Source organism: Myxine glutinosa, chromosome 3, assembly GCF_964187855.1.
Source record: "Myxine glutinosa chromosome 3, kmMyxGlut1.1, whole genome shotgun sequence".
NCBI lineage: Eukaryota > Metazoa > Chordata > Myxini > Myxiniformes > Myxinidae > Myxine > Myxine glutinosa.
This window is the reverse complement of record NC_136263.1, coordinates 81206441-81233257: the sequence shown is the minus strand read 5'-3', so window position 1 is coordinate 81233257 and position 26817 is coordinate 81206441. Positions and strand designations below refer to the sequence as shown.

Below are 26817 nucleotides of genomic sequence, written 5' to 3'. Positions count from 1 at the left end.
AAAAGCACAGGGCTCAGAACACTGCCTTGGGGAACTCCAGCCTGAACAGGAAGAGATGATGAGAGAAACCCATTCAGGGCCACACGTTGACTACGACTACAGAGGAAGTCTGCCAGCCATGCGTGGAGATTTCCATGGATACCAAAAGAGGAGAGTTTGGTGAGCAGAGTGGGTGCCAGACCGTATCGAAGGCACGTGATATGTCAAGGGAGACGGCTCTAATTTCCTGTTTGGCATTGAGGACCTCCATCCATTGTTGAGAAAGCAGAAGCAGCATGTCCAGAGTAGTGATCAGGTCTGAAACCAAATTGATCAGAGATCAAGCCATTGGAGAAGAGGCAAGATTTCATATCTGAAGCAATGATGGATTTCATGACTTTGCTGATAATTGGGAGAAGGCTGATTGGTCTGTAGTTGCGGGGATCTGTTTTTGCACCTTTTTTGTGCAAAGCGGTGATGTTGGCAGATTTCCAAGCAGATGGCAGATGACCTTGAGCAAAAGAGAGGGTGAAGAGAACAGAGAGAGGGAGTGAAAGAGCGGAAGAACAGGATTTTAGGACCTGTGGGCTGATGCCGTCAGGTCCAGTTGCAGAATCAGAGTCGAGGGTTGACAGAAACCTTTCCACCTTGTCAGGAGGAAAGGACACAGAGTCCAGGAGCAGCTGGGTACGACTGGGTACGGTGGGTACAGAGAGAGATGGGGTTTCGACACAAGATTTAGAGGCAAACACAGAGTTGAGGCATTCAGCTTTTTCACGTGCTGAGTCAGCTGTGTGGCCCTTTGAGGTGAGGGATGGGATGGAGGGTAGGGTGCATCAAACGCCCTTAGGTTCTTGGATTTTAATGTCTATTCTCTCAAATGTTACACTTGTTGGTAGAAGTATGTATGCAAAAAATAAATGAAATCAGAGGTGGTCCTGGGTGGCCACCGGCCACTTTTATATATTTAGGGCCATTTTCGGGGCCGCACTATGTAAAAATGTTTGATTTTGTTATTTTACACCCAAACCTAGTCATGTTTGGTATCAAATTGAAGGTCTTGATGAGAGGAATACAAATATAACAATTTTATGCAAAAAACGATGGTTTGATAATTAGTTTGTATTTTTACATGAATGAAATCGGAGGTCTAATCGTGGGTCCCATACTAGTAGTCTAATAATATCCTTTATTTTCTTTCAGATGGCAGATAAGAAGACCAGATTAGCAAGTGCCATTTTTGGTCTTGGCAATGCTTTTACAGAAGCAGATGGTACATTGACAGGAGTCCGCCTCCCAACTTGCCGGCAGGTTCTTCGATGCGTGATGTGGTACATCCAGAAAGAAATATGTGAAGGCAAACAAACTCAGCCACTGAAATGGAAATCTGCCAGCATCGTCCTTATCCAGCTGAAAAAATTCTACACTAAAGCAAATATTCCTATGCTTTCAGACCATCAATGCTGCAAACTAATACTTGACCTTCTTAATGACAATAACAAATTGCGTCAAATACCTGTTTCTCGCCGAGAATCTCCAAGCACTTTGGCTAAGTTGCAAACCATGAATGAACGTCTTGATAAGACCTTTGGTGTATGGACAAAAGATGCAATGACAAACATTAAGAATGAGGAAGATAGAGTATTTTTAGAGTCAATGAAATCTGACAGAGTAGCCTCATTTGGTGGTGTTGACAAGAAGAAAGTTGATAAAGATCATAGAAAAGAAAAACGCCTCTTAGCGGAAGCTTCAAGATGAGAACGTCATGAATCATCCAGTGTACAAGAGATGACAATTAGTTCTGTATGCTCTGATGATAGTGACTCTGCAGATAGCTTGGAAGAAACTGAAGAAGAGGCGATTCCAGAGTTTCAAAGGAAGCGTAGTCACCACAGATCAACATATGCAGGTACATCTGCCTTTATTCCTCATGATATTCTGAAAAGACATTCAGTTGTGTCTGTTGCTACTCGACTAAACATAACTCCTGTTCAACAGGTTGCGCTCACCAAAGCTGTAATTCAAGAGGCAGGAGGTGATCCACGTCGTGTGGCCAAGTCGTACTCAACTGCTGATAAGGCTCGACGATCAATAACAAGTGCTATCGCCAAAGATATTCAAGAAAATTGGATCGCCCCAACAGCTGCAACACTTCACTGGGATGGCAAGCAGATACCAACGCTCACAAACAAGAATGTCAAGGAAGAAAGATTGCCAGTGTTGGTTGGGAATGCCACTGATGTAAAGCTACTGGGGGTGGCTAGATATCCTCCTGGAAGTGATAGGTCATCAGGTGACATCATTGCCGAGCACACTTACACGTATCTACATTCATGGAAGTGCAAACAATCAGTTGTCAACTTATGTTTTGACACAACAGCATCAAACACTGGACACGTTACAGCTGCCTGTGTTACCATTCAATCAAAACTGGACCGTGCTCTTCTGTGGTGTGCATGTCGCCATCATGTTGGAGAGGTAATCCTGGATCATGTGTTTGACGTTCTCAAAATTGAGGCATCAAAGTCTCCAGAAGTATCTTTGTTCCAAAAATTCCAGAAGAATTGGGAACGCATATCGCATGCAAAGAATGAAAGTTTAACCAAAATTGACATTTCCATGTACAATGACTATGCACAACAGCTGCTTTTATCCTGCAAAAACAAGGTTTTAAGCACAATCCGCACAAGCGCTTCATACTGTAGGGAAGACTACAAGGAAATGGCACAACTCTGCCAGGTAGTCCTCGATGATGATGTCACAAAACAAGGAACACTCCACAGACCAGGGGCCATGCATAAAGCAAGGTGGATGTCAAAGATTCTTTATTCCATCAAAATATGCCTACTTGAAGAGCAAATTTCTCTACTACCTCGAGGAACTGTAACAACACAACATCAACAGAAAAAACTGAAGGAGTTTGTTGTTTTTGTTGTTTATATTTATTGTGATTGGTGGCTCATATGTCAGTCTGCTTCAAATGCCCCATGGTTTGATTTGTGCTTTTACAAGACTCTGCTCAACTATAAAGCTGTCAACTCAACCATTTCAGTCAGCGCTGTGAAAGCCTTTGATAGACATTTGTGGTATTTAACCCCAGAACTGGTTGTTTTGGCACTGTTCAGCAATGCAATTCCTCAAAAGGATCGTCGTGCCCTTGCAGATGTGTTACTGGCCATACAACCAGATGAAATGCCAAGCACTCCAAAACACCGCTACGGTTCTGGATATGGCAAACCGTCATTTCCAAAAATTACAGAAGCGACAACCCTGGCTGATCTTGTGAACGAGGACTCGTGGTTTACAGTAAACCTTCTTCACCTAGATATGACCTTCCTAACAGAGGATGTTGACACTTGGCAGAACAATGAGCACTTCAAGGCAGCCAAGTCCATTGTGGATGGGCTTAATGTTGTGAATGACCCTGCGGAGAGAGCAGTAAAGCTCGCAACTGATTTTGTCTCAACTGCAAGAAGAGAAGACCACTTCCAAAATCTTCTTCAAGTGGTTGAATGTGACCGCAAAGCGAGGCCAAATTTGCGGAAACGAGCAAAGTTGGAGTAGTGACATTGGCGTTGTGCTTAATACATTTTCAAACTTTTAATCAATGAAAGTACAATACTACAACACTGTACTATAACTTTGTAATATGAAGAACGATTTTGGTTAATTTTACATTGACATGTAAGGTTGTTTTAACTGTTTGATATTAGGCATTTAGTAAAAGTAGGACTTTACTTTTGTATATAGGTATAATGGTTAATTTTACATTATCTTGTAGTTAATTTTACATTATCTTGTAAAGTAGTTTAGCTGTGGCCCTAAATGGCCCTAAATATATAAAAATGGCCGGTGGCCACCCAGGACCACCTCTGATTTCATCTATTTTTTGCATACATACTTCTACCAACAAGTGTAACATTTGAGGGAATAGACATTAAAATACAACAACTTTTTGAAAATCATGGGGCGTTTGATGCACCCTAATGGAGGGGGAACAAACACCAGAAACAGATTTGACCAGATGCCCCCAGGATTTGGAAGAGGGAGGCAGATGAGAGAGTTCTGTCCTGAGAACGGAGAGATATTGTTTCCTGGCTCTCCTGAGGGTGGACACACACTTGTTTCGGGGTTTGTGGAAGGAAATGAGATTTCCTTCCGTTGGATTTGCTTTCCAGGAGACGTAAGCAAGTTGTTTCTGGGCAATAGCCTCACCACAAGATTCCGTGTACCATGGACGGGAGGAAGGGTATGACAACTGAATACGAGATGGGATAAATCTGTGCATGAGAGAGAGCAATTTACTTTGGAAGAATTCCCAGGATGAGTTGATGTCAGAAGCGGTAGAGATGGGAGACCAGTCCAGATGATTGATGGCTGCTTGAAGACCTTGCCAGTTGGCCTGAGTGAAATGCCAGACTCGTCGACGCTGAGGAGGCTCTCTGAGAATGGTCAGAGAGATGTCCACTTTAACAAGCACATGATCAGATGAGCCGATTGGAGCAGAAGAAGAGCAGCAGACATTTTCAGGGAAGTTAGTCATAACCAAGTCCAGAAGAGAAGATGCTCCGTTGACTGAGATCCGTGAATCGTGATCCGTGAATCGCATCGAGGCTGCGGGCGGACTTTTTTGATATTGGTCGCGAATGAGTTGAGGCTTCCCGTGAAAGGGATGGCCCGCGACATCGTCCTATATTGCGATTTCAATTAAACCTGCATCTCAGGTTTAATTACCAAGCGTGAGTTATTGTTGGCAGGGAGTGAAATGAATGATTAAGACACAGAGAAAGTAGTGCTGTAGGTATGGGGGAGGGGAGGGGTGAAATGAATGATTTGTTTTTTTTTAAAGGCACAGAGAAAGTAGTGCTGTAGTTGCGGGGGCTGGGGGGTGGGTGCAATCGACCAGAGAACTTGAGTTGGACAGATTTGTGAAGAAAACGTTGTAAAAACAGAAGAGGAATACACGTGGTGTTCCTGATAGAAAATGAGGCCAGAAGAACATTTTAAAATGTAATTAAAGGGGGATGTTGGTGCAATTGAGAAAGGAAGAGATAAAGAACAATGGAAGGAAGGAAGTATCAGGCAGAATGAGTTTATGATTTTCTGGTGTGAAAATTGATTATCATTTTTAAGTGAGGAGGGGGAAAATATGTGGTTTGAGCATGACAGAGAACTCAAGATATAGCACACGGCCATAATTGGTGTGTTTGCAAGCTTAAGGGCTTGGTGAGCAGATTAGACACACTTTGGCACAAATTTGACAAAACACCACAACAAGCTGGGTTAAATGTGGAAAATTGCACGAAAACACAACCAACCACACACCAACTAAAATATAACAAGGATGATAGATTTGGTTCTGAAAACTTGAGCCGCTCCAAAGCATTCAGCAGACCCGGAACCGCAAGTGATGGTCAGAGATCGGCTTGTTTGAGAACAGCAATGCCTTGACATCAGAAGCGATGATTAAATCCTTTACTGGTTGTAATTGGAAACAAACTCACTGGTCAGGTTGTAGAGTTGGTCAGCCCCCCTCCCCTCTCCCCGCCCCCCCCCCCCCCCTCCCCCGTCTCTCCATCTCAACACTTCTTGTGTATGGGAGTGATGTTTTCTGACTTCCAGACCAATGAGAGGTGGCCAAAAGAGGACAGACTGAATAGGGCAGCGATAAAAGACGAACAGCAGAGCAGGACTTGAGAACATGGGCAGTGATGCCATCTGTTTTCTGACTGGTGTGTAGAATGTAATTAACAGTTTGACAAACTGTTAATCGCATACTAAACGTGTTATTTGACATGCTTTGTGATTTTCAAGATATGATGATGTATGCAGTATTCTGCGTTTCCATTTAAGGCATGTATTGTGAAGCATATTTCGACAGACTTACCGTTACACCCATAATAGGAACTTTCGATCCACAATCTAAATATTGCACTGCTCTAGAATTCCCTGTAACTGTTTTTGAGATTTTTCAAAAGCAAACTTTGCATCTCTCATTCCTTTGTGACAAAACATCTGACCATTTCAAAATGAGTAAATGGCCTTCCCATTTTGAAAATTATTTGCAAAGACAGCAAGTGTACAATCATATTCTTGATTGATCATGAGGAGCATGCGATTGACCAAAATAAACTGCATGGATCTTGGAACAGGGAACTCTATGTTCAAGCCATAAAGAGAACATGTCACTTGTGCTTCCTTCATCAATTGACACCAAATTAACGAAGAGTTCTCGGACCGTTTCAACATTCCCGCCCTTTATACTTCTGTTCCTTCATGGCTCGCCCTTTGTGCATTTTCATCTTTCATGTTCTCCATTTATTTAACGACGGTCAAAGCTTCTACTCCAAATTTATTGAACAATGTCCATCATCACTCGCTGGCTTTAAGATTATTATTAATCACTGCCACCTTTTTGAGAGATCGAGCCTTGCAATAACTCTAACTCATCGCCTTACCTTAGGAACACTTGCTTTATGTTTAACTGTTAACTTCTCAATAAAATGCTCCTTGAGAACACATTTTTTATGTTGGCTTACATCACTGATATACCATTCTCCAAAATGGAAAATGCTATAAAACGTTCCTTGTAACAAAGTTATGGCAATGCAGACTGGAGAAGTACCCATAAAGTGGGGCTAGTTTGACACTTTGTCACATTTTTGTACTCCTCTCTCTATTCCATCTCCAGGCACTGCATGATGTCATTCATGCAGCGTCATTTTCACTTTCTTTTATTTCCTTTCTTCCTTTCTTTCTTTCTTGGTTGTTGTACTCTGCATATACTCTGCCTATTCCATCTCCAGGCGATGAATCACGACACCTAAAGGGCGTACTCGGTTTTCATTCCATTTGTTTTGTTTCTTGTTTGGCCAGGTGATATCTCAGCTATATTTTGAGCTAGGAAGCTGAAATTTGGACACAGTGGTGAAAAAGTGCTTTGGCAAAACTGTTTTTTATATATTTTTATTATTCAATTAATTGATTAATTACTTGGTTATTATCGATTTATGAATTATGCTATTTTCTTTCTCATTTCGGCAATATCTCAGGCACCTTTTGAGTTAGAAATCTGATATTTGGACATCAGTTGCCAAGTGATTTGGCTATAAAAGGGTATTTTTGATTACCTTGCACTTACAAAGCGAAAAGCAGGGTTGGTTCTTTGCTGACGACTCTACTCTCTGTCGCTCCATTCTTCATCCCTCAGATCGGCAGTCTGCAGCCTCCTCACTCTCTGCAGACCTTGACAAAAATCACAGACTGGGCAAACAAGTGGAACATGTCTTTCAATCCTGACAAATCTCACACTCTTACGATGTCTCTCCGAAAAGACCGACTGGACAACCCTCCCATCCACTTTCTGAATAATCCTCTCCAAGAAGTTCTGTCACTCAAGCTTTTGGGTCTCACTATCTGCCATGATCTTTCCTGGAAAAACCACATTTAAAATCTGGCCTCCAAAGCCAGTCGCTGACTGGGCATCCTCCGTCGTGCGAAGTCCTTCCTTGGCACACCTGAGCTCCTCACCACATACAAGGCTTTCATCCGCAGCTCAATGGAATACTGCTCTCCCCTCTGGGCTGGTGCTCCTGCCTCACACCTAGCTCGCCTTCGCGCTGTTGAAACCAAAGCATTCAGAATCATTGGAATCTCCCGCGATGAAGCTAACTCCAAGGGCCTCTCACTCACTCACCGCAGGCAGGTTGGTGGTCTTTCCGTCTTCTACCGACTCCTCTCTGGCCTTGCCCCCCCAGCTCTCTCTGGGCTCTGTCCCGCAAATATTCCTACAGGTCGCACAAGATCTGCCTGCAACCCTCTTTTGGTTAAACTGCCAAAATCAAGGCTCTCTGCTCACCTTCACTCCTTCATTCCTCTTTTCTCCCGCCTCTGGAACAAACTCCCCCACTCTCTTCAATCCCACTCCACCCTCCAAGTCTTTAAAACAGCTGTTCACCACCATCTCTTATCTTCCCCCATCCAAAACCTTGATCTTTTCTACCCCCGCTAATTTCACCCCAATGCCACTTTTTGAAATACCAATTTCTGTCCTGGAAGTCCTTGGTGTCCTTGTGCTTTATACTTCTCCCTCCCCCCCCCCCCCCCTTCCCATGCCTCCTCCCCCGGGCCCTCTCCCTTCCACACATCTCCCTGCTCTCGGATGTTGTGTTTGTGTGCTTCCCCTTTTCTCCCCATCTTGTCTTCTGCTCCCTCTTTTTGTGTATTTTGTTTGTCTGGTCGATTTGTTTGTGAAGTAAATGTTAGCTCTTTCACGAGCCTCGATTCAGTATACAAAAAAAAAAGGTCAATTCGTTGGGTACGTGTGGTGTACGTGTCTGCATTTTTAATATTCATTTTCTCGGCAACCGATAGTCCGATTGACACAATTTTCCCACAGGAGCTCCTCTGCCTGTTTAATTTTTTAAATCGTAATTATGACGTCTTAGGTCATGTGGTATGGACGCCATCTTGGAAAAATGTTACACCTCTGTCTCTGAAACTGGTCCATGGAAAAAATTGAAACGTGGCCCATTGTAAAGAAATCCGCATGGGGAATAAGTGTTAACGATGACGTCATTGGTGCCTTAATTGTGACGTCATAATTTGAAGGACAATTCCTAGATGTTAGAAATTTCTTGAGCGTGATCTACCCAACAATTATATTAGAGAATATAAATTTATGATATCACTCACGTGATCTGGTAGCCATATTGGATCAAATTATTTTTTTTAAACCCTTCAAAAACAAGTTTGCTCGCACCAAGCTGACTGCAGGGTTAGTATTCCATGAACACCATCTAGTTTATTAATTAATCGATCAATTGTATTATATAATTTGTCGATTAGTTACTTTTCAAAAAGTTGCAGATTTGGATGAAACGGTGGTGGTTTACGTATGCTATTAGTGAATTGATTAATACATTAATTATTTTATGATTATTTATTTATTTTAATTATACAATTAATCATTCAATTATTGTACACCGATTCCTCCCAATTCCATCTCCATGTGCTCACAGCGGCATCGCCGGGTGCTGAAGGTGCCCCGGCAATTAATTTTTTTTCTTGTTTTCAACATTACCCCATGCATGGTTGGGGCTACTTTTGGCATTATACTAATTTTGTAGCTTTCAAAGTTTCCTCATAACTGGGGGTACTTTGATCATGAAAATGTATTTATGCCTCTGCCGACGAAGTTGCCGGAGGCATTATGTTTTTTGGTTGTCTGTCAACCGTGATAGGTTTTCGTTCTCGCGATAACTTAAGAACGGCTGAAGGGATCCAAGTCAAACTTGGTATAGGTATGTATGATCATGTAAAGATTAACTGATTCGATTTTGGGGTCAAGAGGTCAAAGGTCAGAGGTCGTTAGGTAAAAATCATGTTACCGCAATAACTTGTGAACCAGTGATAAGGTTTTGCCCAAACTTGGTGTAAGTATATATTATGATGCAAAGATGAAACTGATTATATTTTTGAGGAGTGAGGTGGTTTTGTGATTTTGGTGAGGTCAGAGGTCATATCAGGTAAAAATGTGGTACTTGAGAACAGCTCAATTGACTTAAATAAAACTTGGTACAAATATGTATAATGATGTTGAAATGTGGGCAGAGGCATATCGGTTGACGTCACAGAGGTATCGTTCTAGTTCTTTATAAAAAGTATATAAAACAATAATTATTAATGCAAGGCACACCTTCATTTAAGGTTCACCAAGTCCAACAGAGAAACTATTGAATAGAAATGTCAGAAAAGGAAAATTAGGCTTGAAATAATTATTTGTACACCACACTTATGGTCTGCAACAACGCGCTCACTATCGGAGCTTCTTCTCTCGCTACTGTCCTCATCATTGGCTGCTACATCATCATCCTGCTCCTCCCACAAAATCTTCTGTTCTGTCGAGAGCATTGGTAATATAACACCACTTAAAAGGTGAAACAATTGTTTCGCTCAAACACCATGCCAGGCTGGCTCGATCAATTCTCACACTTTGAAATGCTTACTTTCTTTATTTTTCCAATTGGCGTAATCACGATCAGGCGAAGCAAGCCACTCTGTATGAGTGGAACATGCACTGTTTAAAGGGTGTATTCGTGCACACACCAACAGGTTGCTGCAGTAATGTCAACCAACCAGCATTCACTTTCAATTTAAATCCCCTGGAGTAATTTGCTCTTGAGGATTTAACAGCAATTCCATAGTGCCTCACTGAATTTGGGAAACCAAATATTTTTGATACCAAAAGGTCAAAGGTCAACTGAAGGTCAAATTTCCAAAATCATCCATTTTAATCTGAAAAATCGTCTATTTAAATCCGATTGACCCGAGTTTTAAAATTCGTCAATTTTAATCTTGATGAAAAAGACAATTTGATGTATCCATGTCACCTTTTTTGCGGGGAGTGGTGGATTTTGCAAGTATCATGCTCTGCATGACATCTTCTTGTTTTGTTCTTTGGTTTTCACTGATGTAAATTCTGTTTGGTGGCTTGGAATGCAGCTGAGAACTTATTGATATTGTTGCGGTTTTGGGAAACTGCGAAGAAGTAATGACATCCACCATACAGGTCCCTTAGAATAGTTATTTCATAGCAGAACATTATCTTAGTCCCTTCCCTTTATATGGGTTAGTATGTCGTTATGTGTTCGAGATGGGAAGCAAGGCCCTCCACTCATAAGGGGATAATTTGCCAGGCAGTGCATGCAGGCTCAAAAGCACGCCAGCCAAGTGCGTGCTCAAATTTACCTGTCGTGCTGTAGTCCACGAGATGAGGCAGCCTTATGTCCCATAGGGGCCAAAGCGCGTCACAATTGAAGTCCCTTCGCCAAAGAGTGTCATGGTAAAAGTCCCTCCGAGAGGGCTTTTGTGGCAGGGTGACAAACTCCACCAATCGGGAGGCTGGAAAAGACCCTCAAACAGCCCCCCCACCCTCGCCAGGGCCAGACAAAAAGGCCTGGCAGACTTGATTCTCTCTTGGCCAGACCCTCTCTCAGGTCTCTGCCTGCCGGTTTCACTTGGCACGTGTTCATCTGACTTTCTGCACGAGGCCACGACGTGCTCTCTCCACGTGTACTGACTCTTACCTGCACGGTTCCCGACATACTCACTCTGCCGAGTTCCCGACGCTTTTTGCCTGCTTGTGTTCTTGCTGGGGATCGCCTTTGCCTCTTTGTGTTCGTGCTGGGGATCGCATTTGCCTCTTTGTGTTTGTGCTGGGGATCGGCTTTGCCTCTTTGTGTTCATGCTGGGGATCTCTTTTGCCTCTTTGTGCTTGTGCTGGGGATCGCCTTTGCCTCTTTGTGTTTGTGCTGGGGATCGCCTTTGCCTCTTTGTGTTTGTGCTGGGGATCGCCTTTGCCTCTTTGTGTTTGTGCTGGGGATCGCCTTTGCCTCTTTGTGTTTGTGCTGGGGATCGCCTTTGCCTCTTTGTGTTTGTGCTGGGGATCGCCTTTGCCTCTTTGTGTTTGTGCTGGGGATCGCCTTTGCCTCTTTATGTTTGTGCTGGGGATCGCCTTTGCCTCTTTGTGTTCATGCTGGGGGTGGCCATCTTGCTGGCATGGTGCTCGTTGGTGAAGACAAGATGAGGTTGTTGCAGTGGACACAACAAGGTCCTAGTAAAATCGTAACCATTTTGCGAACAGGATCCCAACGTTCATTTCCCCTTCCCCGTGAATGTGTGAGTGCCCTTTTTTTGTTTATTTGCTGTAATCGTCAAAAGGAATAGAATAAGCTACGTTTCTGCCTCTTGTCCTTTTTTCTTTACAATCGATAAGTTCACTGTAAATACTTGTAAATAAATTGAATCGTTAAACATTTCCTTTCCAACTGTCCTTGAATGTCCTTTGTTTCATTGGTCCGCCATCGCTCGCACCCAGAGTAGCAATCGGCCGTAACAAAATTAGCATCAGCCCGGCGGGTACCAACGGTTGCTGGGCCGTCTAAATTTTCACCCAGTAACAAAAGTGGTACACTGCCGGAGGGTACATTCCCTGATTGAAACCGTCACGTTGTACAGTTAAGCGGCGTTGGACGATTGGACCCTGCTATCGCACGACGGATCCAATTGGCGTTCGTAGTTGCTGGTTCGCAACCTCCCGAAGTACGAAGTTATTCGTGTGCGGCAGCCTCGGGTCCGGTAAGTTCAGGAAGGAACGGAGGCTAACACCCTCATAATTGACCCGAACCCTGGGCCGTAACAATATTTTCCAAAATGGATTTGGGGCAACATCCTTTGTTGTCTTTATTTGGCTTCTATGGCACTTTCTGCAGCATCAAAAGTATTGCGGAGGAGATTGTACATTTTGCACACTAACAATGGTACCCGCCCGGGAAAATAACGTCATGCGGGAGCAAGTATCAGCAGGATGTGGCAGTGTGGGATTCCACGTCTCTGATCCTCCTTCATGCCGAAGTAGCCCACCACTTCTCCAAGAATTCCGCTCTTCAGATCCGCCATGAGAGATTTAAGCTTGATACTGAAGATGCGTGCAGTTAGTACTCCCGATGTCGTATGTACTCCCGATACGTGTTTCCTTCATTGTAAAAACTGCCAAATCAACAGTTAAAAGGATTTTGAGCCGATAGGTGTTACAGCCTTGGCAAGATCGATGGAGACAGCGATCTGTTAGCATATACACCGCCCAAATAGTTACGTGGAATTCTCTCATGTGGGGATTAAACGGCGTTTGAACTTTGGCCGAGGTCATTATCTACTTTTAATGATTATATACGAATGATGTTTATATTGGTTTTGGGTCGTCCTTTCCGCATATCTCGTGGGATTGTGAGTTGGAGAGACGGCCGTGATGGCGGGGAGGGGGTTGGAATTCTCTCAAGCAGGGATTCAACCCGTGTCCTTATAAAAGGTCTTTGTCCGAGGTCACCGAGTCCGATCGGTGCAGCCGTTTGTGCGGCACCCGGGAAAACAACATCGTCACAATGGAAACATCGTCACAATGAACGTTACGCGAATGTTATGCGGGAGTCTAAACCTGAGAATGCTGGAGACCAAAGCTGAAATTGGAATAACAAAATAGCCTATTATACTCCTGGAGATCCCAGGATTACCCACCCAAAATATCGTTGCGATCGGTTCAGCAGTTTTTACGGTACCTTCGAACATAGACAGACAGACATAGACAGACAGACACAGACGGACGGACATTTGGTGAATTATCGTAAGATGAGGACAAGGACGTTCGAGAATGAACGAATTGACACGGGAAATGGGATTTGAACCTGTAGTCCCACGTTTCCTCAAAGACAATCCCACTTCGTTTTTCTCTCTATTTTCTCACTTCTCACATCAATGCACCAGGTTGTAAACGTTCCAGTGCACAAAAGCACACAAATGTGATGCATTGTTGGGAAGCTCACATTTGCCATTTTTTCGGTATTGCAGTGGAGACTTGTTGGAATTTTCTCCATTTAATTTACTTCATCGAAATAATCCATTTTGTTCGCGTGCTCTTCACCTGAGGTACCTCCACCTGAATCGTTTACACTGGTTGGGCCGCATATTGGCCGCAACCTCTGAGGCAATTGTTTGGACGGCTTATTGCCGGACTCTGTTGTGGGCATCTGGCTATACCTTGGGGGTTGCAGAATGATTCACCATGCAACCTTAATGTCACAGTAAAGTGTTGCTTCTGCTGTCTGCCATGGCAAATGGGCTGCCCAGGCCGGTTGACAAATAACAGCAATTACCCCACACTTTATCAGTGTTTCCTTTTTTTTGCTTCTTTTTGCTGCACCTATAATGTACTGCCGTCGAAAGGGGAGTGGTGCGGTGTGCTGTTAGGCAGTTCCAATAATCCATTGCCGGCTCGTGTGAAATTTATTGCTTTAACTTCTTTTTCTGCTTCTGTCTGTCGAGCACTCTGTAATTGCTTTCACAGTGGGTGTGGATGTCAACATATTTTATTCTATCTGTTGGTCTTTCAAGCTTCGGCAGTATATTAATCTTGCTGATGCTTTTGTGTGGAGCTAATAAAATTTCAAAAACTCAGGATTAGATCTGAATTTTCACTTCATATGCTTTATCGAAAAAGAAAAAAAAAAATCCCATCTTCAATCGATTTCCCTGCCAAATATAGAATGAATTTGCCTGATTACGTGTATTGAGATTGGCTGCATTCTTCTACTGGGGCATTTTCATGATTGTATTGATCTTTTGATTGTGTTTGAAATACGTATTACTGAAAGTATTAAATATATAAATAAAGATATCAAAATAGGAATCAAATCATGACTGCTATTATGGGGCACGTCGACTTTTAATTTACTGTAATTTTAAGGATTTTGCAGTATTTCCTCGTTGGGATCCCTCGTTAGGATCCCGTTGGCACAAAGCCAACAGAAGAGCTTTCGTGAACCCCATTCTATAAAAAAAAAATATCCTTTTTCTCTGATATTCTGAAGTCTACCGAGATTCTCTTTTATGGTTCAATCACAAGTTATTCACCACATGTTGATGCTTTAGGGTGGATTTATAAATGCAGTTGGCTATTCGGTCATTTCATGTCAGACCATAAAATAGATGCAAGGATACATATCCTGTACCATATTAAATATGACGTGTGTTTGTGTTTGTGTTTACGTCTGAAAATCGTAGAAAAAACAGGGCTAGGCCGATATCAACCACATTTTTGAATACGTGTTGGTAGTACCCTGGGCCAGGTCATGGGCACAAATAATCTCATTCACCTCCACTCCTCCCCACCCACCCTCTCATGCGAGGTGGAGGGGGACTACTTACAATTTTAATCAATAACACAAAATGTATTTGCCCCTCTCCCACACCATCTGTCCTACCCTCTCCTCCCCCACTTACCTCCTCCCAACCCCTCTCCCTCGCCCCCCCCCCCCATAGGAAGCTAGTTTTACTACGTGGTATATATATATATATATACATACACAAAAAGATGTGAAATGTAAGGGGAAAAAATTGGTTAGATGTTGGCATGCTGTTTCTTTTGAAAATTTAACTTAAAGTTTCAAACTGAATACGTTATCTTGTGCTGTACGTTTATCTGGGAGTTACCGTGCGTGCTTGTGGACTGGCAGGATAGCTTGAGCCTTACAAGTATATTGTGTGCACATTTCAGCTGTCAAGATGAGCTCCATTTCAACCCTGATGTAAACGGTCACTCTATTCCTTGCGTTTCACAAGCAAGGTGTCAAGGTGTGTGCACCATCCATCCAAAGGACGTTAAGCTGGATGTCCCGTCTCCCATCACTGGTTGCTGTGGACTTTAAAGATCCCAGGGTGTCTTTTGTGGAGAGTAGGCCAGTTATCGCCGGCTCGCTAACAAATTAAATTCCTGCAAGCAAGTGGTCTGGCCACCTTTTGATATCACTTGATATGAGGTTTCACTGCTTGCTATCTTAGTGTGTAGTTGTTCTCTGGTCCACAGTTTCCGCACTATAAACAGTTTACGTTCCCATATTGTGTTTTACATCTCAACGGCCGTCTTGAGCTATGAAGAGCAACCATGACTGTGCGTGCTTGTGTGTGTATTCCAGAGGTAAACGCTGATCCTGCCATTTGTCCACTGTCGACTCTCGTCTCATCATCATCCACGTGAGCTCAGTTTATCCGCTTGAACTTGTACCAATTTGTTGCCGTTTCCAATAAAAATACCTTGCTCCATTTAAACTTGCTTTTGGGAATGGAACTTGAGGCTCTGAGTTTCAGGTCCATCTCCTTTCTTCTTATGAAATTGAATGTTTCCTTACTTCAAAATGACAATCACCTTCCCAGGCTCATATTTGAGTTGTTTGAATGTATAAATCCATTTCCCTCGAGCCAAGCTAGCCAGAAATGCCACGTAAGATGCTAAATTAACCATTCGTGTTCTTTGCTGCAGCATAATCCGAAATTGGCAAAAAAATATTGTGGTTCAATAGTAAAAATGTGAGACTGACCTTAGTATGTGGGACATTGCTGTTTTCTTTTGAGTAAATGTGTTAGACCAACTATTCTTGCAATGTAAAGCTTAAGTTTGAGTTTATTCGCCATCTCAGTGCTAATTCTGCTGCAAAGTCGCTGGAGGCATTATGTTTTCTAATTTGTCTGTTTTGTCGTTTGGGGGATCTAAGTCAAACTTGGTACAGGTTTGTATAATGATGTAAAGATGAGCTGATTCGATTTTGGGTTCATGCGGTCAAAGGTCAGAGGTCATGGGTAAAAATCCTGCTACCGTGATAACTTGAGATGGTGATGGGATTTTGACCAAAGTTGGTAAAAGTATATTATGATGCAGAGATTATTTATTTGATTTTGGGGTCAGGAGGTCAAAGGTCAGTCTGTAATAGGTTTTTCTTCCCGCGATAACTTAAGAACTGCTCAAGGGAACCAAGTCAAACTTGGAACAAGTATGTATGTATGTATGTATGTATGTCTGTATGATGAAAAGATGAACTAATTATATTTTGTTGTTAAAGGTCAGAGGTCATGTCAGGTAAAATATGACACCCTACTCACAATAAGTTAGGGATATTGGCAGGTTCTTCGGTGTGGTTGATTTTGTGTATTAATTATGTTGAAAAAAGTTGTTGGTCCTAATTCTATGGTTATTAATGAGTGTGAAAAAACACAGCATTCTTGATTTCAATACCATAACCCTAACCCCCAGAAAAATAAATAAACTCACTCCAACAATATCCATAACTTATTGTGAGTAGTGTACTTGAAAATAGCTGAAGGGATTTAAATCAAACTTGGTACGAGTATGTATAATCTATATTATAAAAGAAAGTTTTTGTTTGTTTGTCTGCGCAAGCTAATCTCCTGAACGGTGAAAGATAGGAGGAAAGCTGAGCTGAGCTGAGCTGAGCTGAATTATAGTAGTAGTGACTTCTATAGAATTATAGTAGTCAATCGTCTACGGCCGCAATTAAAAGCTGAATTTTAGTAGTAAATTCATTCAAAAAGAACCAAAAATGTCGGGACGGGCCCCAGGAAGGTTATAGGCGAGGTGGCGAGGCCGAGCTGGGCCCATTTCACAATCAAAAGCTGAGCTGAATTATAGTAGTCATTCTTCTACGGCCGCGAGTAAAAGCTGAATTATAGTAGTCTTTCTTCTACAGCCATGAGTAAAAGCTGAATTATAGTCGTAAATTCATTCAAAAAGAACCAAAAATGTCGGGACGGGCCCCGGGAAGGTTATAGGCTAGGTGGCAAGGCCGGTCGAGGCCGCATCGGCCGGGCTGGGCCCATTTCGCAATTAAAAGCTGAGCTGAATTATAGTAGTCAATCTTCTACGGCCGTGAGTAAAAAAAAAAAAAAGCTAAATTAGAGTAGTAAATTCATTCAAAAATAACCTGGGCAACGCTGGGTGCTTTCAGCTAGTCTTTAATAATAAAAGGCAGTGTGTGTTTGTCTCCTCCATAACTCCAAACCATGAAACCTTGTAGCCCCAAACTTTGCATGCATACTTCTCAAACTCCAAGGGAGTGCATGAATGAAAACTGGGTGTTTGGATCTGTTAAAACACCCTTTTTAAAGACGATTAATGGCCTTGTTTAATTAAAACAAAAACAGGCTTTGTTCTTGGTCAGTCCACTGTCCCTCGCAGGGGTCGTATGCTTTTTCGCAAAAACACCTTTCCTTTGAACAGACTGCAATGGGTGCTGCCCGATTAAATTGCTCAAAATGAATTTTTTTTCACTTTAGTCACTCGCATCATCAAATGTCTGATCTTCATACCTATGAATCGCTGCATACATTTCTATTGTAGGTGCTTTAGTTTTCACATCAGGAGCTTCAAACGATTTTATGCATTATGTGATGCGATTTTCCACAATGTCCTCTCAAAGACGAATTAAAAATATATAATCAAAGTTCTGATATTTTTAAAAGAGAGTAGAAAATTTATATAGTGTTATGGATTTTCACTGTTTTCTGGTTTATTTGTTTGTTTGCTTGTCCGGGCAATATCTGTCATCCTTTGAGCTAGGAAGCTGAAATTTGGGTACAATAGTGAGCACGTGCTTTGGCATAAACAGTATTTTTTGTTTTTTGATTAATCAATTACCGTATTTTCTGATGTATTATAACCACATTTTATTGGCAAAAAAAGTTAGAAGTTGGCGGTGCAGTCAAAAAGATAGAGAAAAAATCAGTATTAAAAACAATAAATGTTGAGTTTCAATTATATTCTAATTATCAATGGCTCCAATGGTGCCCCGGCATTGGGACCATCATGACTGATAGATTTTTTTTTTTTTTAAGTGTACACATTGCAATACGTTTAGTCAAAGTATGTGTAGAATTTAATGCTATTTTTTTAAAACATGGTATTTAAATGTTAAAAAAATTACCATTTCCTGGCGTGTGACGTCACCACACTGTTAATGGCGTGTATTGCAGTTTCAGTACAGGAAGCTCACGTTTTTCACGTGTTTGCACATTTTTGGAGTTGTGCACGCCTGTCATTTATAGCATTTTTTGAATTACGTAACTCGAGTGCATGAGTAACGCTACGATAAAATTTTTGCACAAAACAATATGAAAACATGTTTGCGATAACACCGAGATTCCAGCTAGATTGCCTTCCCTTTACCTCGCTTTCCCCTTCCTCAGTTTCTGGAAACCCTCCATGTTAGCGTCGTGTGTGTCGTGATGTTTCACATTTTGCGCGTGAATTGTGCCGCTGTAATAAGCAACTCCGGTTACCTTTGATAGTGATGTAATAATGTGGGTGGAGGCATTATCGGTCGATGTTGCGATGTCGAAGAGTGCCATTCTAGTTTAGTCTGTCTGCCTGTCTGGCATTCAAAGAAAATCGAAAATCATTCCAAACATGAAGCTTGTTTTTTTAGGGGTGCCATAAAGGACACAAACAACACGCAGAATAACTAATTTAATGTGTTAAATAATGTGGTGTTAAAAACTGTGCATCAGTGGTGGTAAACTTCCCAAAAAAGTTTTTACGGCAATCTCTAAAATGTTTAATTTTAATTGGATTATATAATTGAATACATTGGAACACAAATCACCATCTTGGCACTTTCAAAACCCCAAAAAGACCCAAAAGCGACGTGTATCATGATATTTCAAAAAGTTGTGGATGAGTTGGGGAAGTGACAAGAACAAGGAGATCAGATTTTGGTTCCGGTCCAGATCCAGATCTGACCCATCAGTGGTATACAAAATGTAAACTGTTCAGCCTGGCGGACGTATGCGCTCTACCGAGTGCCATTCGAGTTTATATATTATGTATATATATATATAATTTTTATTTTTTTAGTAGGGGTGAGGCCCATGGAAGAGCAAGGTCGAACTGACAATGGGATAAACATCAAGGGAATGAACGAACGGGAAAAGAGGAAATGTAGGATGGGAGGAAGCACTGAAACTAGCAAGTGAGACGGTTGGGTTAGGAAAGGTTAATGGGGGTAATAAAGATCATTGGTCAGAAGTGGGGATGACGACGTGGTTGTGCACTGCTTCCTTTAATCCCTCGTGGAAAGAGTGAGACAGAACAACTTCTGGAAGACTGTTGGGACTATAAACTGAAGAAGTGAGGAATGAAAGAGTTGTTCTGCATATCAGAATGCATGATGTGATCTCATACAGCGGTAGTGGTGGTGCAGCCCTTACACCCATGCCTTGGCGTGGCCATTACACCCAAAATTACTTTGGCAATGGAGTGAGTGCATGATTTGGTGATGTTTCTGTCGAGGTTGGCACGGTCGTTCCTTTCAACGCTCGCTAGGTGGCAGCAGCATATTACAAGTCTGATACACGTTGGTGTTCTCGGAGCAATGTAATGTTTACCTATCAGTGTGTGGTCTCGTTTGGCTGTTGGTGTTACTTGTAACTGAATTTTTTTGTTTTGTTTTTGCGTCGAAACATTTGCAGTGTTTTCACTGAACTATTTTTGTAATGTCAATTTATTTATTTATTGTCGATTTGTTGTAAAAACATTTTTAACCTTCAAAGCAGGAGGGCTAACTCTTGCACCGAAGAATGGCTCATACCCGAAATGTCTCTTCACCTATTTTTCCTGCAGCAGTTGGCATACCTTTATGAACATCTTGTTGAGAAACATTGTCCTTATCATTAGCTCATGTAGACAGACACTACTTCTTGTAAATACGAGTTTGTCCATTGGTGTTATATTTAGAGATTGGCAGAAGAGAAATGTCGAATAAACTCTGGGAGGCAATTGCATCAATGAGGAGAGATGAGCAGAAAGATTTTACTTGGGTATTGCAAGAATAAATGCAGATGTGGAAAATGTAATTGGTTAGCTTCTTAGAAATGTCCTCATGCAGGAAAATCTCATGCTCTCATTGACCCTCCACATGGATCAGCTATTGTGTACCCCCTTCCACTTCCCCCGTTTACTTGTTAAATTTTAAGGCCTGTCACAACATGTTTTCGGTAGGCTGGGTGTCACCTTTATATTCTCTGTAGCAATCAAGTCTATTCTGAACCTCAGAGCTCATTACATTGTTTGGGGCCTTTGTCCAAAGTATCATCGAGTATAAGTTCACTCTGAGCTTTTGTAGCTGCTTCCCATCTTGCTCCCTTGAAATGCGATCAAGTCAATGCCGCTTTGTTGGCATCTCAGCAGGAGGCCGTGGTCCAACGTCTGCTTCTCGCCCACCCCAAGGTCTGGTGAACTGTTTTCTATTGTTTCACTTCTTGGCTTCCTCCTTACTCCCTCTTGTCCCTCGTCTATTCTTCTTTGATGCTTTGTCATTTGATGAAAATAATTCCCTCTTGTTGCTCATCTCCTCAAAGCCAAGATATATATTTTTTGTTCAAAAAGAATAGCTTAAATAAAATTTTAATTTCATGACTTGCATTTCTCATGCGCCATGGAAAATCAGACGGTACCTCCTCGCACTGTTGTTTCCTCAAATAGTTACCTTTTTCTGCGACGCAATCCTCAGTTGTTCAATTGTGATGTCCTGACAAAATTCCATAAATTTGCCTAGTCGGTGAACAAGATATGATCAAGTAAAGTGCTTACCTGGAGTACTTCAAACATGTCTTGTACACATTATATGCGGGACGGTTAATCCTCCTTGATTATCTCGTGAAGAATGCGAAGCTTGAAAGGTTTGCTAATTTCAAAATCTTGTGAACTGAGCTGTTTGCATTGGCCAAGCAATCAAAATTGTTATTCTTTCTTTGTATGCAGCAAAACACTGTGGGGTAGCATCATTGGCTGAGGGCACGGCTGTTCCGCTGATGGGCAGGATAGGGCCTTTGTAGGTTAGGACAGGAATTTGGAAGTCGGCCATGGTGCCAGCTCACCCACTCTTTGAGACCGCTGCGGTATCGATCCCTGCCGCACACCATGCACCGAGGGCTCGCATCGGCTATACGTCGCGCTAAACGTTACCCCGGTCTGCGTCGATGCTCAGGCCGCGTTCTCACCACTCGCGACTCATTCCACTCTCGCACACCACGGCGCTCCAGCGCCCCCCCATACACTCCCTTACACACTTTTCCTCCACACACTCCTTTACCGCACACCCTCACGTACACCCCTCCGTTACGTACTCCGTAACACCATTGGCCATCGCACACCCTCGCGCACACATTTGTTACACACTCAGTAACAACCACAGGTGTGCACTCTCCCGGTACACACCCAATAAGCACACACTTACCCACGGGTTTGCACTCTCCTGTTGCACACCCAATCACACACTCTGGTGTGCACTCCTGCACACTCTCTGCAACACGCTCTGGTGTGCATCCTCTCTCACTCACGGCCATCGCACACTCTGTTTCACACTCTCCTTCGACGCACTCTGTCGTACACTCGCGCTCCGGTGCACACTTCTCTCGCACACGTGCGCCATTCGCTCTCACACATCGCACCACGAGCACCCGGGTTGCGTCTCGATCCCAAGCGCACCAAAAATCCTTTCCCGCAATACACACTCCTGCTCACCTTAAGGACCTTCTTCCGCGGCAGCACCACCTGCAAACCTTCATTTTTGTTAGGAAGCACGACATCACAATGCAAATCCAGACTTTGTGCAAATTCCATTTCTTCCTCCCGCGATTTATCTCCTATTTCTGACTATTTCTGCCGTCTCTTACGCCCCAATTTCAATTATAACCATTTCTTTTTCTAGCTCAACGACCACCGGCGCGCATAAAATTTTATTTTCCAATTCGGCGGCCGTCGGCCCTTCTACACCCCGAGTCGCGATGTCTATCCCCTCGGTCAACTTGGCTGCGCTCTGCTCTACCCCGCTCTCCCTGCGTTCCTCGCTCCGCGTTACCTCGTCGCGTCCCTTTGCGACCTCCTCGCTCAACCTGCGCCTTATGTCCTTCCCCATCTCTTTCGTTTCCTTTTTGGATGCCACCCTCATTTTTCCCAATTCGTTTTTTTGGGTGTCCATTTTGCTTCCCAGCCCCTTTTTCACCTCGTCCAATTGATCACCCATGTTTTTAATGTCCCGGGTGGATTTGTCCCCCATTTCTTCCAATTGATTACTTCGAGCATCCATCTTTTCATTTAGTTTATTTATGTCATTCTTTTGGGCGCCCATCATTTCTTTCATTTCCCGGGTTTCGTCCTTCATTTCCCTCATTTCTTTCGTGGTTTTGTCACCTTGGGCGTCCATTTTCGCATTCATCTCTTTCATTTGGGTCAGGAATAGTTGCATGTACCTTGGCATCGCGGGCTCGGCTACCACCGCCACGTGTGAGGTGCCGCCATTCTCTACCCCTACTGCCGGCCCCTCGTCACTGTCCTCTTCCAATTCTTCCCGTGGGTCCTGGGTTATCGATTCTCTCTCCTCATCTATCTTATCTTCTACCCGCACCGGCATTCGACCGCCTTGACTATCCATGGCACGAATTTAATTTTTGGATCTTAAAAACTAAATTTCGGTCGCTCGTAATTTGAGTGCGTTAAGCGCACTTCGGGTCCTATCCCAAACTCCTGACACCAAATGTTGCGGTTCTCTCGCCGGCCTTCTTCCCCTTACCAAGGGGGGATTAATCCCCTTGTCTTTACTGGGCCTGGCGGAACCGGGGCTTGCAACGTCCCTTCCGGACAGCGCCAAATAGGGTTTCGGGACCAAATTCTCGCTCGTACCTAAGTACTCGTGCTGTCCTGGAAGCGAGGAAACAAGCCTCGCATGAACCACGTGTAATGGTACGCCGAGCGGTTTGCATCCACGTGATCCGCGCAGTTATAATTAATGGACCCTATTTAAGCGATCTTATTCGTGCCACGCTTAGTCAATGATGAAACCACAAAGACGATCGAATTCAGAAGAAAGGAAGAACAGATAGGTTTAATTATTATTACACGTATAAACAGTTCAGGACGAAGAGACACAGAGAAATCCTTATACAGTCTTAATTACCCCAGAGACAACGGGCCCGTCTCACTCTCACTCTCACTCACACTCACACGGGGTATTGCAGACGGGCAGGTGTTCCCCAGCGCATCCAAGGATGGTTCTCGTCCAGCTCTCCACGGTCCCCGGCACGTCCGTGAAGATGGAGGTAGGTGAAGGCAGGGCCACGTAGGGCGTCTCTCGAGCAAAAGCGATATATCGGGGTGGACTTTATCGCGGCCGGCGGTTACTCAGCCTCGTTCACTCGCTTGGCTGAAATGCGCAAGTTCGTTATAAATGCGCCTGGCTGCGCCCGCGTATATCTAGCGACCAACTCTTCTTCCTCAATTCACTGGGTGTTGGTTAGCGTGCGTGTTCTCATGCGATGGTCAAGTTTATCAAGCGGTACAATGCGAGTTCTCTCATCAAGTCATCTCCCTCTCTGCTGCAGTCCTCTGCTTCAGTCCTTTACCTCCCTGCTGCAGTCCTCTCCCTCTCTGCAAATCCTGTTGAGGGCTTTGCGCAGCGGGTTATATAGGCACGCCCCGCGAACCTTCTGGAACTCACCAGACTCTTCTCACCATGCCCTCTGACGCCACCACCTCTGAGCCCTGATTGGCGGCTCATGCTTACTGTCATCGTCTCTGCCGCTCTGCCTTGACTCCGCCCTGACCCTCAACGCCGCCCCCACCTTCTTAGGCCTACCTCGTGTTAACTCGACTAGTGAACAACCAATGGGTAGCAAAATGGATTCCGCCTATAGAGGTAGAATGGTTTGCAGAAGTAGGACCTATTCTCCTGTCTTTACACAATGCAGAATTAACACTGGAAAGGGCCTACTCTCACACATACTAAGAAATAACTATACGACAAATGAGGCTACATGTTGCTTGTGTGACTATCTATGGGGGGCAACCTTTAACCTTTATTGAGCTCACTGTACAAACCTCAAAACTGTAGCAATATGTATATATTGTTACGGATCTCGGACATCGGCTCTCCCCTTATCAAGGGGGGGTTAATCCCCTTGTCCTTTTATCTTGCCGACGCGAGTCCTGGAAGTTATAACGTCCTTCCCGGCGCGGCATTAAGTAGGGTTTGTTAGGCCTAGGGGTTCACTACTACCTAATTACTAATGCCGACCGGAAACGAGGGAATAACTCCCGCTCGAACCACGGATATGATGGGTAATGCCGAGCGGTTAGCAATCCGCGATCCGAGCTGTTAACAGGTGACTCGACCCGATTATAGCGGTTGCGATCGTGCCACGCTTACCCAATTGGAGAAAAGACTGATGCGATTGGATGGAGAGGAAACCAAGAAAATAGGAAGAACAAAGCAATTTATTACAAATGTACAAGGAGAAGAGGAAACGAAAGAAGGGAATGTACAAGGAAGAGGAAGAAGAAGCACATAGGGCAGCCTTAAACAGTCTTATCTTATTCCCTGGACAAACGGGCCAGTCTCACATACACCCTCACGCGGGGATTTTAGATGGTAGGGTGGAACAGGTTGATGGTCACTAGCGCGTCCAGGCTCCGTTCCGGTCCAGGCTCCGGTCCAGCGGACGAAACCCGGCAGGCAGCTCTTCAGTGTAACGCGAACGGACAGTTATAATGACGGGGGGGGGGGGGGGGGGGGGGAAGGCTGGTACTAGCGTACGTAATAGTTGCACACTCGCGCCAAACGCCCCCTCTCCAAGGTCCTGCTTTGAGCTCCCAATGCCAACGAGCCCTCTCTGATCAAGCGCATGTACCCATGAGTTCGTTGTAATGTGCGCTCTCCCAATACGTCCTGTCAACACCAATCTTTCAACGAGTCCTCTCAAGGCGAGCTCTTCTCATCAGTCCTTTGCCAAGCGCATGTACCCACAAGTCCTCTTTAATGAGTGCCGCTGCATAAGTCCCCTGGTAAGTCCTGTGAAAGGGCTTTGCATTCGCGCTTTTATAAGTGAACCAGCGATCGCTCCGCCAGCCCAAAAGCCACGCCTATCAGGCGATCTTACTTCAGCCCTGGTTGGCTGGTCATCGCTTACCGGCCCCGCCCTGATGGTGGATTGACGTGGCCACACCTCCATTCTTGTGCTCCGCCCCCTTTTTCCGGGCCTCACCTCGTGGCTTATGGCGGTGTTGAGCAAGCTCACGGGCAGCGAAGGCGGCTGCTGCTGGCTGAGGAGCGTACCAAATTGGGAGGGCCATGGGGCACAGACAGGAGGGCGCGCTTAATGGCGTCGCTTGGAGAGGGAGGCTGTCAAAATGGACGGAATGGGGCCTACTCCTTATTTGATTGACACAACGCAGATTCAACTATTGGAAACATGGCCTTATCTATACACATACTAATGAAATAACTGAAGTCCTATGGTGACCTACGTGTTGCTTGTGGCCTAACTATGGGGTGCTACCTTTAACCTTTAATGATGTGATATTTACAAGCAAGTGTGGGTTCTCAAAACCACAACAATATATATGTGTATATATATATATTGTTGTGGAAATGAGGATTGTGTTTTTTTATTGTGTTGTATTGTATTGTAAATTGTTATGAATTATTGTTTAGTCTGAGCACTCCTTGCTCCAGTGTGTATAAAGGTCAAAGGGCGTTCCGGTAGTTAATTCCATAAAGCATACATTGAAGGACACTATAATACCCTTGTTCAGTAGTTTATTTCCTTATTCTGTGTATAGGTTAAGGCTTTGTCTTCCATTAAAATGACACTCCATTGCACCAAGTGAAATAGATAGATTCCTTTCATTCCCCATTCCCACTCCCAAAACTTCCATTGCCAAGCCTCAATTTCCAGCTACATCCCCTCCAAGTCTCCATTGCCAACTGCACTGGGCAGTTTGCCAGTTTGTTACAGCTGTGGGTTGTTTTCGCCCCAAAACCACCATTGAACATGTGCTCGGGTCGGGGAAGAAAGGCGTGCCCGCCCGTCGTCATCAAGGGCGGAGCCAGAGGGTCGCGCGACCAACCAGGGCCGAGGTGAGCACACCGATGGGCGTGTCCTCAAAGCCGGCAGCTTAATCGCCAGAGGCGCTATAAAGGCGCGCGCGCAAGAAGTTGCGGAGAGTTGAGTTGTGTGGTTTTGGTCAGAGCTGGGTTGGTCGTCAGAGGTGGTCAGTGGTTGCGTCGAGTGGTTGCGTTGGTTGCGTCGAGTTGTCGGTGGTGAGGAGTGATTGGGCCAAGAGAGAGAGAAAGAGTGGTTGGACTAAGCAAGAGAGGAAGATTGGACCAAGAGAGAGAAAGAGTCCTGGAGTTAGTGAGAGAGGGAGAGAGAACCCGTCACGCCAGACCCCCCACCAGCAGCGTTGGCTTGGCTCCACCAAGCAGCTCCGACCCGTTACCCCGCGCACACGACAGGATCGGCGGCCGTCGAGGTCCAGCCCGACGTCCCGTGCGGGATCAAGCTCCAGCCAGCTCCGTGCCTTCCTCCAGCCATCCACCTCCTGTCATTCCTGCCTGCAATTTCCATCCTTTTGGTGTACGTGAGTTTGTTCTGTTTGTTTTG

General features: G+C 44.1%; 1 protein-coding gene across 4 annotated transcripts in view; it reads left to right on the top strand.

The window, feature by feature from the left end:
* Positions 1 to 26817, top strand: part of LOC137423410 (uncharacterized) — a 190368-nt gene that overhangs the window by 154854 nt on the left and 8697 nt on the right. For all 4 annotated transcript variants that reach the window (XR_013622858.1, XM_078774220.1, XM_078774222.1 and 1 more), the window contains one exon: positions 15507 to 15564. Coding sequence is in view for 3 of the 4 variants with exons in the window: in XM_078774220.1 (XP_078630346.1) it covers positions 15507 to 15564 (58 nt within the window). In the remaining variant the exon portion in view is untranslated. The remainder of the gene's footprint in view (positions 1 to 15506; positions 15565 to 26817) is intronic.